Here is an 18,196-nt window from a genome sequence, read left to right on the forward strand (position 1 = left end):
TTCTCTGAAGGTTACAAACATACCCCAGGGTCAAATCTCCTCTTCACTTTTATAGAACATCTGATCTGTTGTCTCTTACTAATTTGTTCTTGAGACACTTACTAACTCCTACAACCAGGACCCTGCCCTCTTGTAGGCAACATTGCTCCATCCAGCCTATTATTAAAACATTTTAATGCCCCTAACAGGGCCAGATAACCCACTCCTTTGTCATTGCTTCTGTTATTATCTAAAGTGGGCCTAGGACAATGAAATGTTTACCATTGGAGTCACCCTAACCTGCTCTTATGGAGAACTAGGGGAGGAAATCAGTGACTTACAATCCCTTAGAGCAGTAAGAGGATAAGGCTATGTCCACTTCACCAGGTTCCCAGTCTCAGGGCACAGGCTTGGATTGCTTTACATCATGATATCTGTTCCCATCTGCAGTGAACAAACTGGCAATGAGTTAAAATTACAACCCATTAGTGCTATCCAGCACTGATCATGCTGGAGACCTTGGGGACGTCCAACTCCATTCATGGACTGCCTAGGGATCTGGTCCTCGAAAGTTTGTCATGCCTCAACCTGCTCAGGGATCTGCCAGTCCAGGGGTCCCAGAAGGTTGTCACGCCTCGACTTGCCCAGGGACCCAGTTCTCGGGAATTGGGCTGACCTACCTCAACCTGCCCAGAGATTCGATCTCCAGGAGGCTGTCACGCCTCAGCCTGCCTGGGGATCTGCACCCTGACCCGGGGACGCCTGACTCTTAGGTTGCAACAGTACTGGATAGGATAAGCTTCAGAAAGACTCACCCCTAAGGAAGTCCACCCATGGAAATAGAAGGAAGCTTATTACTTGTGGGACTGTGCCCAGTCTCAGCAGTAACTCAGGAGCCCAGTGAGAACCCCATTGCCTTTCTGGAAAGTCCAAAATAGGCCCTCCAAAATTTTACCAATCTGGACTTAGACTCTTAGGAGGGACAGGTGGTTTTAAAGGACAAATTCCTGTCCCAATGTGCATCAGATATCAGAATAAGGTTACAACAACTACAGCAGCAGGACCCTGCTTCATCTTTTGATGAGATGGTCCAGACAGCCCCCAATACCTTTTGTAACAGAGAACAGGAGAAGGAGGCCAAGGCCCAGGAAAGGGAGAAAAGGAAAGAGACAAGGCATGCCCAGATGCTGGCCGCCTTCCAGGGAAGCCGTATGGCAAACCCCGAGTCCTTGAAGGACAAGGCACGAACAAATGCCTACTCTGTAGACAGGCGGGACATTGAGCCAAAGAGTGTCCAAACCGTGACAGGTCTCCTAAAATGGCTTGCTATAAATGCCATCAGCTGGGACATTGGGCAGCACTCTGCCCTGGGGACCCAAGAGCCTCAAGGTCAAGCGCCAAGCCTTCCCTCATGATGGTTCAACAGGACTGAAGCAGCCCTCTCCAGCCAGCCCGCCTGTCGCACATAACCGTCATGGGGCTGGAGCCAAGGGTGCAACTGGATGTGGCACGTAGGTCCGAGAATTTCTTGGTTGACATGGGGGCTACCTACTCTGTCTTGATCACCTGCTCTGGAGCCTTCTTCTCCCAAACCTGTACCATTTTTGGGTGCTACAGGTAAAACAACTACTAAAAGATTCACCCAAGTGCTTCTTTGTTGCTGGGATCGACAACTATTTTCTCACCAGTTTCTGGTGGTCCCCAAGAGTCCTACTCCCTTACTGGGAAGAGATATACTCACTAAACTGGGGACCACCTTTGTGATGGGAAGCTTTTCAGCCCCTAGAGCCCTACAGCTTCTGGTTACTACTGAAGAACCCATTATACCCTCTCCAATAGAGAGGGACTAAAAACTCTGGGAGGTCAAAATTAAACCCCAGGTGTGGGACCAGGGGACTCCTGGAAGAGTCCACTAAGCTGAACTGGTCATCATTGTCCTCTGAGATGCCACTCGGTTTCCTAACCGGAAACAATATCCCCTCAGAAGAGAGGCTTGGGAGGGACTACTTTAATAAATAAATTCCTTGCTTGTGGGCTATTGGTTCCCACCAATTCACCGTGTAATGCCCCAATCCTCTCAGTAAGGAAAAAGGATGGAATCTGGTGAATGGTTCATGATCTCTGGATCATAAGTGAAGCTGTAGTTCCTACATCCCACAGTACCCAATCCCTATGTAATCTTGGGGGGAAAATCCCACCCAGTGCCAAGTGGTTTACAGTCTTGGATCTCAAAGATGCATTCTTTTGCACCACTGGCTAAAGAATCCCAATATCTTTTTGTCTTTGAGTGGGAGGCCCCAGAAGAAAGACACCAACAGATGACTTGGTCAGTATTACCTCAGGGGTTCAGAGATAGCCCCCACCTGTTTGGACAGGCCCTTAGCTGGGATCTCCTAGATCTGGACCTGGGATCTAATAGGAAAATAATACAATACGTAGTTCAGTTCAGTCACTCAGTCGTGTCCGACTCTTTGAGACTCTATGAATTGCAGCACGCCAGGCCTCCCTGTCCATCACCTACTGCCGGAGTCTACCCAAACCCATGTCCATTGAGTCGGTGATGCCATCTAACCAGCTCATCCTCTGTCATTCCCTTCTCAATATGTAGATGACCTACTAATCTGCTCTCCAGATGAAAAAAAATGCCCAACAACGTGCAGTTCAGGTTCTAAGCTTTTTGGCAGAGAGGGGATATGATGGCACAGATGATCGAGACAAAGATCACTTACCTGGGAGTTCAGATTACACACGGGTCCAGGAGGCTGTCCTCTGATCTGGTACAAGGAATCCTCCAGTTGCCCTCCCCCACGACTCGAAAACAATTGGGGGCTTTCCTGGGGCTAACTGGGTATTGTAGAATCTGGACACCCAACATATGGTCTAATTGCCCAGCCCTTATATGAAAGCTTAAAGGGATGGGATGATTCAATCCCACTGATGTGGGGAACTCCTCAAAAGAAGGCAGAGGCTACACTGAAACAAGCCTTAACTCAAGCACCCACCTTGATGTTGCCAGACCCAGAAAGAGCATTCCAACTTTATGCCCACGAAAAAGAGAGAATAGCCTTGGGATTGTTAACTCAAAGGTTGGGATCTGAGCCCCAGCCTGTAGCTCACTTATCCAAGACGCTAAACCCAACCACCTGAGGCTGGCCTCCCTGCCTTCGAAATCTTGCAGCTATTGCAATCCTGATAGAAGATGCTTTAAAACTCTCTTTTGGGTGCAAACTAATTTTTTACCAGCCCCCAAGTGAAACAACTCCTAAATGGGCGAGGCCATTTATGGATGTCTGATCAAAGAATCCTCAGGTATCAAGTAGTGCTGATGGAAAATCCAGGCCTCACTTATATCCCCTTATGAGATTCTTAACCCAGCCACCCTCCTGCCTACCCCTGAGGGCTCTCTCCCCTTTCATTCTTGCCTAGAAACCTTGGACCACTGGACAAAACCCCGAGAAGGATTGTTTGAAGATCCTCTGACCAATCTTGAGGAAATCCAGTACACTGATGGGAGCAGCTTTGTCTTGGATGGAAAAAGAAGAGCCAAATATGCAGTAGTCTCCAATTTTGAGACCATAGAGGCTAAGCCTCTGCCACCAGGTACTTCAGCCCAATTAGCTGAGCTCATAGCCCTGACTCAAGCTTTAGAGCTGGGAAAAGGAAAGAGGGTAGCCATTTACACTGACTCCAAGTCTGCCTTTCTGGTGCTACATGCACATGCTGCTATTTGGAAAGAAAGAGGCCACTTGACCACCCGAGGGTCCCCAGTGAAATATGGTGATCAAATCCTTAGATTCTTGGAAGCAGTCCATCTGCGTGCTGAGGTTTCTGTCTCCCACTGTTAAGGACACCAAAAAGGGAGCACAGAAATGGCACGAGGGAACCAAGCAGCTGATCAGACAGCTAAGAGAGCAGCATTACAGAAAAATGACCTAACAGGGGTTGCCACCTTAGTTCCACAGACTAATTTGCCAGAAACTCCTTCATATGCTGAAGGTGAGACTCTTAAAGCTAAGAATGAGGGCTTTCAAGATCATATGGGGTAGTTCCAAAAGGAGGGACTCCTTTTTCTGCCTGGGAAACTCCAGTGGAAGTTGGTTAATGCCTTACATGCCACCACTCATTTAGGGGAAAAGGCCCTCCAAAGATTACTAGAAAGGGCTTTCAGAGGAACAGACCTCCAAATGACTATAAGGCAAGTGGTCTCCTCTTGTCCCACTTGCCATTTAAACAACCCCCAAGGAGCTCCTGGTGGCTCAGACGATAAAGCGCCTGCCTGCAATGCAGGAAACCCGAGTTCGATCCCTGGGTTGGGAAGATCCCCTGGAGAAGGAAATGGCAACCCACTCCAGTATTCTTGCCTGGAGAATCCTGTGGACAGAGGACCCTGATAGACTACAGTCCATGGGGTCACAAAGAGTTGGACACGACTGAGCGACTTCACTTCACAAGGAGCTCAAAGACCCCAGCTGGCCCAGCCTGTCCAACGATGTGGGACTTACCCAGGAGAGGACTGGCAGATGGACTTCACCCAGCTGCCAGTTTCTCAAGGGTATAAATACCTATTAGTCACGATAGATACATTCACAGGATGGATTGAAGGCTTTCCCGCCTGGACCAAGAAGGCTGAGGAGGTGGTAAAAAAACAAAACAAAACAAAACAAAAAACAAAACTGCTCCATGAAATCATTCCGAGGTTTGGTCTGCTCAGGTCATTACAAAGTTATGATGGGACATCATTTACTTCTAAGGTCACTCAGTTCAGTTCAGTTCAGTCACTCAGTTATGTCCGACTCTTTGTGACACCATGAATCACAGCATGCCAGGCCTCCCTGTCCATCACCAACTCCCGGAGTTCACTCAAACTCATGTCCATCGAGTCAGTGATGCCATCCAGCCATCTCATTCTCCATCATCTCCTTTTCCTCCTGCCCCCAATCGCTCCCAGCATCAGGGTCTTTTCCAATGAGTCAACTCTTCGCATGAGGTGGCCAAAGTACTGGAGTTTCAGCTTCAGCATCAGTCCTTCCAAAGAACACCCAGGACTGATCACCTTTAGGATGGACTGGTTGGATCTTCTTGCAGTCCAAGGGACTCTCAAGAGTCTTCTCCAACACCACAGTTCAAAAGCACTTTAGGGGTCTCTAAAACATTGGGCATTACTTATTATCTCCATTCTGCCTGGAGGCCTCAGTCTTCAGGAAAAGTATAAAGAGCCACCCAATTCTTAAAATCAGGGATAAAACAGATAACCCAGGAGAACTCTCTGGGATGGAAGGAGGCTTTACCAATAGCTCTCCTCTGCACCTGTATTGCCCCTAAGGAACAGGTTGGTCTTAGCCCTTATGAGATGCTATATGATGTGAGAGTTGGACTGTGAAGAAAGCTGAGCACCGAAGAATTGATGCTTTTGAAGTGTGGTGTTGGAGAAGACTCCTGAGAGTCCCTTGGACTGCAAGGAGATCCAACCAGTCCAATTCTAAAGGAGATCAGTCCTGGGTGTTCTTTGGAAGGAATGATGCTAAAGCTGAAACTCCAGTACTTTGGCCACCTCATGAGAAGAGTTGACTCATTGGAAAAGACTCTGATGCTGGGAGCGATTGGGGGCAGGAGGAGAAGGGGACGACAGAGGATGAGATGGCTGGATGGCATCACTGACTCGATGGACATGAGTTTGAGTGAACTCCGGGAGTTGGTGATGGACAGGGAGGCCTGGCATGCTGTGATTCATGGGGTCGCAAAGAGTCGGACACGACTGAGTGACTGAACTGAACTGATGGGAGACCTTTTGTTTATGTCAATGATCTCTTCCTAGATCCAGAGTCTCAGACCCTCCAGTTTCCTACCATGGCCATTGGGCAATTCCAACAGGATATACGCTTGTGGGGTGTGAACCAGTACCCAAAAGTTTCTAAGGGGTCACCACTATATGCTCCAGGGACTCAAGCCCTAATTAAAATCTGCAAAGATGGGTCCCGAAAGGCTCAACTCCAGCCCATGTGGGAGGGCCCCTATCCTGCTAATACTTTCTACCCTCACACCGGTCAAGGTACCAGGACATGACTCCTGGATTCAGTACTCATGAGTCAAGCTGTGGAAGAAAACAGAGGAAGACACTCAGTACACCCGTGGGCCCCTAGGAGATCTCAGATACCTATTCAGAACAACAAATGAGTGCCATTCCAATGAACACCCCCCAAATCTAGTTTCTGTGGATATTTCTCAGGACAGCTCTAAAGAGCCAACACAGCTTGGCAGGGGCTGTACTCCAAAATAGACAGGAGATAGATCTTCTGATCCCTGAAAAAGGAGGGACTTGAGCCATCCTGGCGAAGGGAATTTGGAGTTGGCTAATGCCCCTACTAGTCCTTGTTATGCCATATTGATGCTGCTTATGATTGCTCCATATATTATCAATTGTCTAACCCATTTTGTCTCTGCCCAGGTCAACAAACTACAACATGCAGTGCCAGTTCAAGCAAGGATATATAAAACTACAGGTGACTACAGAAAATAACACTCACCCTTAGATGGACACCACTATAAGGACTCTGAGGCCTGAGACTAGCAAGAGGGGGAGGCCCAATGCCCCTCGCCATCCCAGTTCAGTAAGAAGTAGCCAGAAAGACCTCAAAGCCCCTATTCCCAAAGAATTGGACCTGCCATATCTTGAGGGGGTAACGTTAGGTAGTTAGAATAGAAAAAAGGAGTTCAGAATGGCGGTGGCTAAAAGACAAGGAAGGGAAAAGCCTGCGAAAATAGAACAAGGAAGGTCCAAGTACCAGAGTGAGGACCTCAGGTAGAACAAACAGCAGTCCTGCTAGCTCAGTTTACATAGGTCAGGCCCAGGGGGAGGAAAAAACATATAAAAAGAGGAGCCAAAGGGCCGGAGGTCTTTCTCCCTCACTCATGCGCACTCTCTATCTCTCTTTCTCCCTCCCTCCTTCCCCCCGCCACCCCCACCCCTCTCTCTCTCTTCTCTTCCCGTCTTTTGGTCTTTTGCATCAGCATGCCCTCACGCCTCAAGGATGTATTTTCCTTTTATTTTCTAAATAAAACTGAGCTGTTACACGGAGATATAACACTGATCTGTCCAAGAGCTATAATACTGTCTGTCTGAGAACCAAGAGGTATAACATGGTCTGTCTGAGAGCAGAGAGCGGTCACACAGACTGTCCGAGAGCTGTGATATGCCGAGGGATTTAACGTCTGTCATTTCAAATTTTTGTTGTGACAAGACAGAACTGAGGAAATTACCCATTCCCCTGACAAAAGTAAATTGTTTTGTTAAGTGAGCTAATGAAAGACTGGAAATTTTATCCCTGTTATAAATGTTCCATTTGATAACAGGTTGTGTGAGTTTCTGTGCCCTTAAATGTTCTATATTTATTTTCTTTGTGACCTTCATTAAATGAATAGGTATTGTTTCAGTGATCTGTGATCCTGTGTTTTAAAATATTTTTTATATTTCTAACAAATTTCCCCAAATCAAAACATAACTACGCTTTTTAGCCTCTAGCTGACTCTGCGATGGATTCTTCAAAGAAACTTCTCTGAGGAACCTCAGAGATGAACGTTAAGCTAGCTTATGTGGTATTTTTGATTGAAAAACATTGTCAAGTGATTAAAAATGAACTTTAGGCTACAATGTATAGATAAATATCACTAATACAGATATTCCAAAAATTTTATGGAATCCCTTACATCTGATATGTCTTGATATAATGTTATCAGTCATAATTCTAGTGATTATACTAAAATTTTATAGGTTGCAGAAATACCCAAGTTTCCTAATTATGTTGTACTCAAATCTTTAACCATGCAGAAGGGCCATGGCACAATCAGTAGGGAAATTTAGAAACAGTGATTTTAGAACGAGTGATTCCTTTCTGGATAATCCCTTTTAAACTGCATAGTGACAGAAGGACCAATTTTACTGGACAAATTGTTAAGGAAATTTGGCTGATTATGCAGAATTCCATTGTGCCTATCACCCCTAGTCTTCTGGGTTAGTGGAAAAAACAAATGGAACAATTAAAACTCAATTGGCTAAAATAACAGATGCTGTTCTTTGGCCTAAGTTTCTCCCATTGGTTCTCCTCAGCATCAGATCCACTTCTTTTGGCAAACATCATTGTCTCCCTTACACGGAGACCAATGAGACTGGATAAAGGACTATATGATCCTGTATTACTTAAAGGAGACATATTATTGCAAGTGTTTAACCAAAGTATCGACAAGGCATTCTAAACTTGTTTCTGAAACTTAACACTCTGGTTAGTATGCAACAGATTGCATCAGAGACCAGAAATATACTGGCTGGCACCTAATGGGACTCAATGGCTTTGTGGGTCCAGTCTATGGCCTTGGCTTCTGCTGAGATGGCTAGGAAGGTGAACTTTAGGATTCCCTTGGGCTCAAGGCTACTTTTGTACAAACAAACTTATATGTGACTCCAGCAAATTTACCATCAATACGAGCCTGATGGACCAAGAGATATGTACTTCACTGATATGATAACTTAGCAGCTATTTTTGGGCCTTCAACAAGATTGGAAAATATTATTTCTCACTTTAAAGCCTTGGCAAAATTCACTCATAAGGCCTTAAATGATAGCAACCAGGCTAATTCTGAGGTCTCTATGATATGAAAAGCGGAATTGCAAAATCATATGGCCCTTGATATCCTTACAGCATCTCAAGGGGGCAACTGTGCTATAATTCAAACTAAATGTTGTGTTTATATACCACAATCCTCTGTTACACATTTAATGACTCATATGAAAAATCAGATTGCTGCCTTAGATGATCCACTTCCTAGATTTGGTGATCTTTTAGAAAATAATTTGGTTCTGAGAGGGTAATAGGCAGGAAGTCTAGAGGCCCCAAATGGCAGAAATAGGCTGCAAGTGTCAGATATTTTTTAATCTCTCTCTTAAGCGGCAGGAGGAAACAAACTACCAGTGTCAGATTTTTTTCCCTTCTCTATACAAATTTAAAGGAGGTTTCTTTTAAAATTCTGTGTTGCCATGATGACACCTGGTTCCACCTGAACTTAACTTTTCTCAAAGTTAACCTAAGGTTTCTCAAACCTTTAGCTAACCAATGCATTTTTCTTATGGATACGTTTTTCTTAAGCTATGTTAATGAACTATGTGTTTACCCTAGACTCTGTCTTCAAGTTGGTTCCACCTAAAGACTCAAACAAATGTGTATGTTTTACTCATGCGAATAATCTCTTAAGCTATGTTAATGAGACTATGTCTTTGCTTAGAAACCTGCTTTTCTTCAAGATTCATGTCAATCGTTTTATGGCCCGGGACAACTCACCTTGTGCCAATGTTATCTCAAAAAGCATGTTGTGGGTGAGGGGCCTGGTGCCAGTCTTTGAGTTTTGAGACATTTCCTTTCTCTAATTAGCAGACTGCTAGTAGCCGACATGACTGAAGCGACTTAGCAGCAGTAGCAGCAGCAGTAGCTATATAACATCCGGTTAAAGACTAGCAGGGGGGCACCCTTTCTGCCCCTTTCTGATGTCTATGTCAGAAGCTTTCTCTATCTCTTTTATACATTAATAAAACTTTATTACACAAAAGCTCTGAGTGATCAAGCCTCGTCACTGGCCCTGGATTGAATTCCTCTGCTTTGGAGGCCAAGAATCCCGGTGTCTTTTATGGCTCAGCAGCAACCTTTCAGTTCTGGAAGCTTATGGCTTAAGTCTCTACTGGTAACTAACATTGTTAGCTGTATTGCTTGTAATTTATTTATTTTACAAGATTGTTGTCTCTTGTGTTACACGATGTATAACCAGGCCCCTGCCCAAATTAAAGACAGATAAATATCTTGAAGAAATAGACTACATTTATAACTTAGAATAATTGTAGTAGTATGATTCTAGGTATAAGAAGAAGCAACAAAGGAAATATCTCCTGGATCCTATTAGGTTAGAAGATAGACAATCCAGATCCATTTATTATCTATCAATGGGCCTAGTCTGGAAATTAACACCTGGAGTAACATATCGATAAAGAACTTTCACCTGATCTGAGATGAGCCTCCAAGCACCATGGGACAAAAGGAAACAATGGTCATGAAATGTCTCCCAATAAGGTTTAACTTCTGACCACAGGGAGGGACTGTAAAATGAAATATTGTCTTCTCTGTGGCCTTCTAGTAAACAAGCCTTTTCCAAATGCAAATTTATGAGCCCCAGTGAAACAAAGCCATCTATTTGGAAGCCATCAGATACTTCATTCCTGGTAAGCCCCGAGGAGCTGGGGGATGTGAGAGGCAACCATCTGCCACATTCACCATCTCTTGTGGTAAACAAGAAATTTGTATGTTAACAATAAAGAAAACAGGATTGGTCCCAGAGAGCAAGCCTGGACACATAGAAGATTGCTAAATCTCTTCATGTGAGAGATTTAGTTTTTTCTTAATTAACAGTAAGTTTTTCATATTCAAACTAATGCAAATTTATTCAGACATATTCCAACTTTTATATAGCCTGGCTTCTCCCCTGCCTCCATAAAGTCAGCTCTTTCAGGGTCACCTGAGATACTGTCTCCTGGGCTCGAGTCCTAACATTCCCACCAAATAAAACCTAACTCCCAACGTTTAGGTTGTGTGTATTTTTTTAGTTGACAATATAAAACCCAACAAAGGTGGGGCATTCCCTGGGCAAATATTTGCTGCTGCTGCTAAGTCACTTCAGTCGTGTCCGACTCTGTGTGACCCCATAGACGGCAGCCCACCAGGTTCCTCCGTCCCTGGGATTCTCCAGGCAAGAACACTGGAGTGGGTTGCCATTTCCTTCTCCAATGCAGGAAAGTGAAAATTGAAAGGGAAGTCGCTTAGTCGTGCCCGACTCTTAGCGACCCCATGGACTGCAGCCTACCAGGCTCCTCCGTCCATGGGATTTTCCAGGCAAGAGTACTGGAGTGGGGTGCCATTGCCTTCTTTGGGCAAATGTTTACATGGTGATAATCTCCATGGGTTGATGTGTGAACTAACAAAGAATTTATGAAGATAAATGCAGAATAAAAACTACGACATTTTCAGCCCATCTTGTGATTCAAAAGATCTTAACCAGATTTTTGATCTGGGCAGTGATGAAAGTCAGTTTGTAGTCTGAAAGCAGAGATGTTTTGACATCATCATCTCATGAGACCAGGTTAAAGAGTGGCTTATAGAATCAGACAGTCTGAACACAAATCCTGCTCCTCCACTTATTAGATAAGCAAATTCTGTAGGTTTTTGAACAATTGTAACCTCAGTTTCCTCATCTCAAAAATGGGGATGATTAAAGTGTCCATTTTATCAGAATAATATGCACAAAGTGCTTGGCATAGCACATAAACAAAAAGGGCTCTCCAAAAGTGAGGGCTGTATTTTCCTTGGAGTTTTTTGGAAATTCAGAAAAAGGAAAAAGATGGAGATAGGATAAAAGTCCTCATAAAAGGCATATAAGTTCTGAATACTAACATATTGAGAGGGTTAATAGTCACGTAGGAAGGCCAGAGCTCCCCAAGCAACAGGAGGAAATAAACTGCAAGTGGCAGACTTTTTTTCTCTTCTAATCCTGTGTTGTCATGAGGACACTTGGCTCTGTCTGAAGGTAACCTTGAGCTGCTAATGGCTCAGCAAACCAATGCATTTTTCTTATGGAAATGGTTTTCTTAAGCTATGTTAATGAAACTATGTATTTGCTTGGAAATCTGCCTTTCTTCAAGATTCATGTCTATTGTTTTATGGCTGGAGATGACTCCCTTTTTGCCATTCTATCTCAAAATGCATGTTATGGGAGAGGGGCCTTAACTCTCTCAGCAACTCTCTCAGTAACCATAACTCTCAGTCTTGAGGCATTTCTTTTATCAGATTAGCAGCTTGCTAACAGGTATATAATGTCTAGCAAGGGGGTATCTTTTCTGCCCCCTTCTGATGTCGATGCCAGAAGTTTTCTCTACCTCTTTTATACTTTAATAAAACTTTGCTACACAGAAAGTTCTGAGTGATCAAGCCTCATCTCCAGCCCTGGATCGAAATACTCTCCTCTGGAGATCACGAATCTTGGCATCACTCACAGTAGCCTTAACCTTTGCAGCCTTAACCTTTCAGTATGAATGTATGCTCATGGTAAATTAAAAATACATCAACTCTTTGACTCCATATCAGGTAAGTTCTTTCTTCTGAACAAATACAGTGTTGAGTGGGCTTTCACAATGTGGAAAATTCGAGCAGGAACTTTGTAGCTGAAACACCCCCCATTGTCTACCCAACTCCTAGTGTCACCACTGTTCCTCTCTTAGGAAAAGAGAAACCAATCATGTGCATTTTTTTTTGCAGATACCACTGGGATGGATTTCTCTGGATATACCCCAAAGCCACGTTCAAGTAGGTAGTTGATAGGGAGGACTCCAGCTATACCTGCCATCCTCATAGGAAGACAGATGGCATGATTTAGTTACCTGTGTCAGATGTTCATGTGCACTATCCAGGTTACACCCTCCCTCTGGGTGTAACCTAAAGTCAAGCCCATGCTTTATGGATGAATTCTAGTTAGACTCACAGTCTCATTAGTTGAAGATGAGAATTCAGACCAACATCAACTTGCTGACCTGTGATTAGAACTTGACACTTGGTCATGATTACCTGACTGAGTACCAGCTACTTGCACCTGCTATCTTGTTTCTTAAATGAGATTATCCCCGTTTCATAGATAAAGCCACTGGGGCTTAGAGAATAGAGGAAGTGTCCAGGCTGAGAACTGAACCCCCAAACATATGCTTTTCCCATGAAAATTGTAGACTTAGTCAGAAGCCCTTTTAGTTCTGTGTCCCTCTTCCTATTAGGAGAAGGAGGTGAATCCTGTTCTCGCACACAACACAGAGGCCTCCTTACCTTCTCCATTTGAGTCCAGTGGTCCAGTACATCACTTGCAAAGTTAAATTCCTCAGGTCTGTCATAGTCATTCCAACTTAGGGTTCCAGCTCCTGATAAAGATTGGCAGCGCAGGTGCTGAGGGGCATGGTGGAAGCCAGGGCAGGACATGTGGATGCCCCAGAGGACCCGAAACTTCATCAGCCTTTGCATAGTGGAGCAGTCCTCAGGAAACAGACACAGAATTCTCAGGTCACTACCTGTCTTAAGAAGAGATGGCTAATATGTTGGTCATTGGAGCAGAAATTCATTCCACAAAATGAAGGCACATTGCTGGCTAATTACTAGAGTAATAGCTTTGTTTCAGTTCACTGGAATTTGGAAGGCACAACTAATAGCTCACTGAAATTTGAAGGCATAGCTAAACTGACTTAGCTGAGAATTTCTCTTTCCAAATGAAGAATCACAAGGCAAAAATTATGAGGAGGGGCTATAGCTACTAGATGAGGTAGGCACATATTCCTGAGGGTCTTCTCCTTCTCTTTTAAACCCCAGGGATGGAAGCCAGCCATGTGGCCACGTTTTTTTTTTTTTTTTTGGTAGAAACAGTATTTTCAAAGTCCTGTATGTCATGCTATCCTTGCTCTGGAAACATCTCTTCCTACTGAGCCCAAATATGTGGTTCTCATGAAAACTGTCATAGTTTAAGATGATCCCATCGCATCCAAATTTGATTGGTCGATCATTTCCCATGATATATATATATATTTAAATACAAACTGGGCTAATCATAATCCCTCTCCAAAATTGTGTATGTGTGTGTGTGTTACCAAAGCCTTAGTGGAAGCCATGAAAATATACACTTTGGAAATTGTCAGTGGCTATAATTCCTGTAATGTGGCAATAACTGCTCTGCATAAGAGAAGAAAATTTGGAAATTTTCAGGGGCATGGAAATAAGGGGTAGAGAGAATCTTGGAGGCATGCAAGTCTCTGGTTCATAACTATTGCTCCTGAGGCATGTCTGCATCTCTATCCCTCTCTTGTTAATATCCTGTCCTGAATTCTATGGACCAACAATTTTTCCTGTCTGATATTGCGTTTCTGTTACTTGATATTATAAGAATACTGACAAATATGCACCACCACACTCAGACAGAAGAGGCTAATATCAGAGCACTCTCCCTACTAAACAGGGATCTGGCCTCAAGGTCTTCCCCAGGACAGCATTCAGGTACCTATTACCAATCCATCATTTGACCTATGAAATAAAAATTTTTTGCCACTCCAGATCCAACAAATGCTTCTGACATGGGGCTAGAATGCTCATTTACTAGGATACTTTTCGAAGTGTGATGGTGGCAATTGGCTTAAGCAAGAACTTCTGTTATATGAGCAGAAAGCCACTTCACAAATAGCTTTGAGGTTTAAGCAGTTTATCCCTGCAAATAATTAAGCCCTCTCCCCCTCAGTTACAGCAACAAGATAATACTGTTTGATGATAGACTCATGAGAGAAATCAATAAAACATGACTCCATTTTCAATCTGTTTAGACTTGAGTGGGTTGCCATTTCCTTCTCCAATGCATGAAAGTGAAAAGTGAAAGTGAAGTCGCTCAGTCGTGTCCGACTCTTAGCGACCCCATGGACTGTAGCCCACCAGGCTCCACCGTCCATGGGAGTTTCCAGGCAAGAGTACTGGAGTGGGTCGCCAGTGCCTTCTCCGTGGAATAACCTAGCCCCAATTAATTTTGGTGCTGCCCTCAGAACCCTGCTACTGCCTACAGAGAAGAGTATTGACTTAAAAAATAGTCACAAACTAAAAGTTGATAGTTATGTTTTATTCAGTGGGAATTTTTAGGACTTCAATCCCAGGAGACAGCGTCTCAATGACTCTGAGAGAATTGCTCCAAGGAAGTGAGAGGAGGAACCAGGTTAAAGTTTTGCAACAAAGGATAGATAGACTGAACATCAGAAGATTATTGTTAATTAAAGGAAGCAAGGTAAAATTAACCTTCAATCACTTGCCAAATCTTCTGAATGCCAAATAAACTTAGTTTAACATTCTTCTCTGAGATGTCCCAGAGGTTTTTATTCAAAGCATCCCAGAGTCAGCAGGAAGCTAAAGAGCTTTAGTTAGATTTTGATATTTGAGATGTTTGTTAGAAATGTCAACAAAGATTTAAAACACAACAGGATCATAGGTCACTGAAACAATGCTTATTTACTTAACCCAAGTAAAAGAGAAATCAAATTCCAATTTCTTATTAGCTTATTTAGCCAAATCCATTTAGTTAATGTCAATCTAAATTTAGTGAACCTTGACTATGCATAAAATTTTTCCTCCTCAGGGTTGCTTTTCACAGTTTCTCATCACTTTCTGTATTTAGTCTCATTTCTTATACAAATAAAATCAACAAGCTCATTCTTTCTTTTTTCTCAATAAAGTGCAATTTTATTCCTCATAACTTCTTTACTGAAAACACATTTTATGTCCTACTGTATACTAAAACGTTACTGTATTATTTCTAATAGCTTTAACTACATATTTAAATTAGAAATTTCAACTCTTAAAACCTTAATTTTTAGTAAAAGATAAGAAGTAAGTAATTATGAACTGTTTTTTACATTGGCATTCTATAGACTGTTGAGCATAAACAACAGTGATAATTTCTAAAAGCACTTGTTTTCTTATAGAAAACATCTTGGGGTGACATTGAGCATTTTCATTAATATTCCTAAATACTTTTAGTTTTTTTCTTTAGTAATTTATATCTCAGTATCTCATTAATGAAATTATCTAGTTATTCAATAAACTTTTATCATTTAACTTAAATTAGCCCAACTTTAGAATTTTAAGTTACCAAATATCTGGAAAGATTATTTTAAATAATTTTTCTAAAATAGAAAAGAGTTTACCTCAAAGCTCTTATCTTATTTACGTTTATTTTAAAGTTTCATTGTATCAATAAAATATAAATCAATGGTGGTGGTTTAGTCTCTCAGTCATGTCCAACTCTTGTGACCCCATGGGCTGTAGCCTAGCAGGCTCTTCTGTCCATGTGATTCTCCAGGCCAGAAACTGGAGTGGGTTGCCAATTCATTCTCCAGGGGATCTTCCTGACCCAGGAATCTAACCAAACTCTCCTGCATTGCAGGCAGATTCCTTACAAACTGAGATAGTGGGAAAGCCCAAATCTGCCTGTGAATCTGCCTGCAATGCAGACCTGGGTTTGATACCTGGATTGGGACAATCCCCTGGAGAAGGGAAAGGCTACCCACTCCAGTATTCTGGCCTGGAGAAATCCATGGGTCCTTGGGGTCACAAAGAGTCAGACATGACTCAGTGACTTTCAATTTCACTTGTTGTCTAGTTCCCCTACTTCTTTCCTTATTTGGGGCTCTCTTGTGGCTCAGCTGGTAAATTAATAGTGATTAAAACCATAGATATGCAAGAGCCTTCCCCATAAGAGAGTGGGGAGGATGTAACCTAAATTTGGAGAAAGTGAAAGTTGTTCAGTTGACTCTTTGAAACCCCATGGATTATACAGTCCATGGAATTCTAGAGGCCATAACACTGGAGTGGGTAGCCTTTCACTTCTCCAGGGGATCTTCCCAACCTAGGGATTGAACCCAGGTCTCCTGCACTGCAGGCAGATTCTTTACCAGCTGAGCCACAAGGGAAGCCCAAGAATACTGGAGTGGATAGCCTATCCCTTTTCCAGGGGATCTTCCCAACCAAGGAATTGAATGGAGTCTTCTGCATTGCAGGTGGATTCTTTACCAAGTGAGGTATCAGGGAAGCCCAAATTTGGAGAATTTACTCTCAAAAACAGTACTGTATTGTGTTACTCGATCAGTCATGTCCAATTCTTTGCAATTCCATGGACTGTAGCCCACCAGGCTTCTCCGTCCATGGAATTCCCCAGGCAAGAATACTGGAGAGGGTAGCCATTTCCTTCTCCAGGGGATCTTTCTCACCCAAAGACTGAACCTGGTCTCCTGCATTTCAGGCAGATTCTTTACTGTCTGAGCCACCAGAGAAACCAGAAAAATAGCAAAGGCCATGTCAGGGAGTGTAATTTCTTCAGTTCCATCTCACCACAGCAAAGATTTGAAACTGTGGACCAGTGTCACAGCTCAGTTAAAGCTCAGTTTTATTTGGCAAGCAAAGGAAAATACATCCTTGAGGCATGAGGGTAGGCAGACCCAAAAGAAGAGAGGCTCAATTTTGGCTCCTCTTTTTATATGTTTTTTTCTCCTCCCCCTGAACGTGCCCTGTGTAAGTTGGGCTAGCCAGGAGGGCTGTTGGTTTCACCTGAGGTTCTCACTCCAGTCCTCAGATTTTCTTTTGTTCCATTTTTGTGGATTTTTTTTCCTTTCTTTGTCTTTTAGCCACCACCATCTTGGACTCCTTTTGCCTATTCTAACTACCTAACAGACCAAGTTTTTAAAAACATGAACAAACAAAACATACCAACACAGAATGTCCTAGGAAGAACAGGTAGAACATTTACATCTCAAAACCCAAGTTTCCTCCTGAAGGCCTTTGTTTAAAGTCTGAAAAGATATTTTTACTAAGCTAGCTTTTAACCTTAATGTAACTTAACTGTGTAAGCAATGAAAGAGCCTCCTCAATTTTTAGGGTGAGATTTCCCTTCAATTTCCACTTAAGTAAATACTTATAATTTTTGTATGTACATTTACCCAGCTGGGATGTTAGCTGGAGGCTGGCAATCTGTTGTTCCTTTTCTTTTATTTTGAAACTTTTATTTTCCATATTGAAGTCAGTTTGTTGAGATAAAATTGTGATGATGATTGTGTGCTGGGCCAGCATGTGCTTCTTGGGAGTGCCACTTCTCTGATTTTGCCCCAGAGTTGTTTCAGCCCCATCTTACATGTCTCCGGTCTCCCATTGGAGTGTAAGACTTGCACAGGTGCTCAGGTCACAGAATGGCCAATTCTTATGTGCATCCTTGGTTGGGCAGTTTGTTAATTACATGACTGGGTTTCCCTATAGGGATAAGGTGGGCTGTATGAGGTCTCTCCTCTACCACTTCTGCAGGTTTCTCAGTCCCCTGAGAAAGCCATTGCCAGCCAGGAGGAGAGAGTCCCTTCTTCGGAGCTCAGAAGCTCTCATAAGATTTTAGTTTTATTTCAAGAAACTTTATTAAGGTAGCCAATAAAAGGAAAAATGACAGGTCCATCTTCCCCCTAATAACTCCGTCCCACCTTACTCAGTGTTTAAGCTAAGTCTTCCTCTCAGTCTCTAACTGAGGATAGCCAACCACTCAGTATCCAAATTGAGTCTTCCCAGTACCTTTTACACTGAGGATAACC

General features: G+C 43.1%; 1 protein-coding gene across 4 annotated transcripts in view; it reads right to left on the reverse strand.

The window, feature by feature from the left end:
• Positions 1-18,196, reverse strand: part of ACSM1 (acyl-CoA synthetase medium chain family member 1) — a 78,674-nt gene that overhangs the window by 43,059 nt on the left and 17,419 nt on the right. The window contains exon 2 of one of the 4 annotated variants that reach the window (XM_025275492.2): positions 12,879-13,082. The exons of 1 other annotated variant lie outside the window; for it this stretch is intronic. In XM_025275492.2, coding sequence (XP_025131277.1) covers positions 12,879-13,070 — 192 coding nt within the window. In that variant the 5' untranslated portion in view covers positions 13,071-13,082. Of the gene's footprint in view, positions 1-12,878; positions 13,122-18,196 lie in introns of all 4 variants that reach the window. 2 more of the 4 variants (XM_025275491.2, XM_025275493.2) reach the window with 2 other exon arrangements.

The sequence above is a fragment of the Bubalus bubalis genome, chromosome 24 (assembly GCF_019923935.1).
Source record: "Bubalus bubalis isolate 160015118507 breed Murrah chromosome 24, NDDB_SH_1, whole genome shotgun sequence".
Classification (NCBI taxonomy): domain Eukaryota; kingdom Metazoa; phylum Chordata; class Mammalia; order Artiodactyla; family Bovidae; genus Bubalus; species Bubalus bubalis.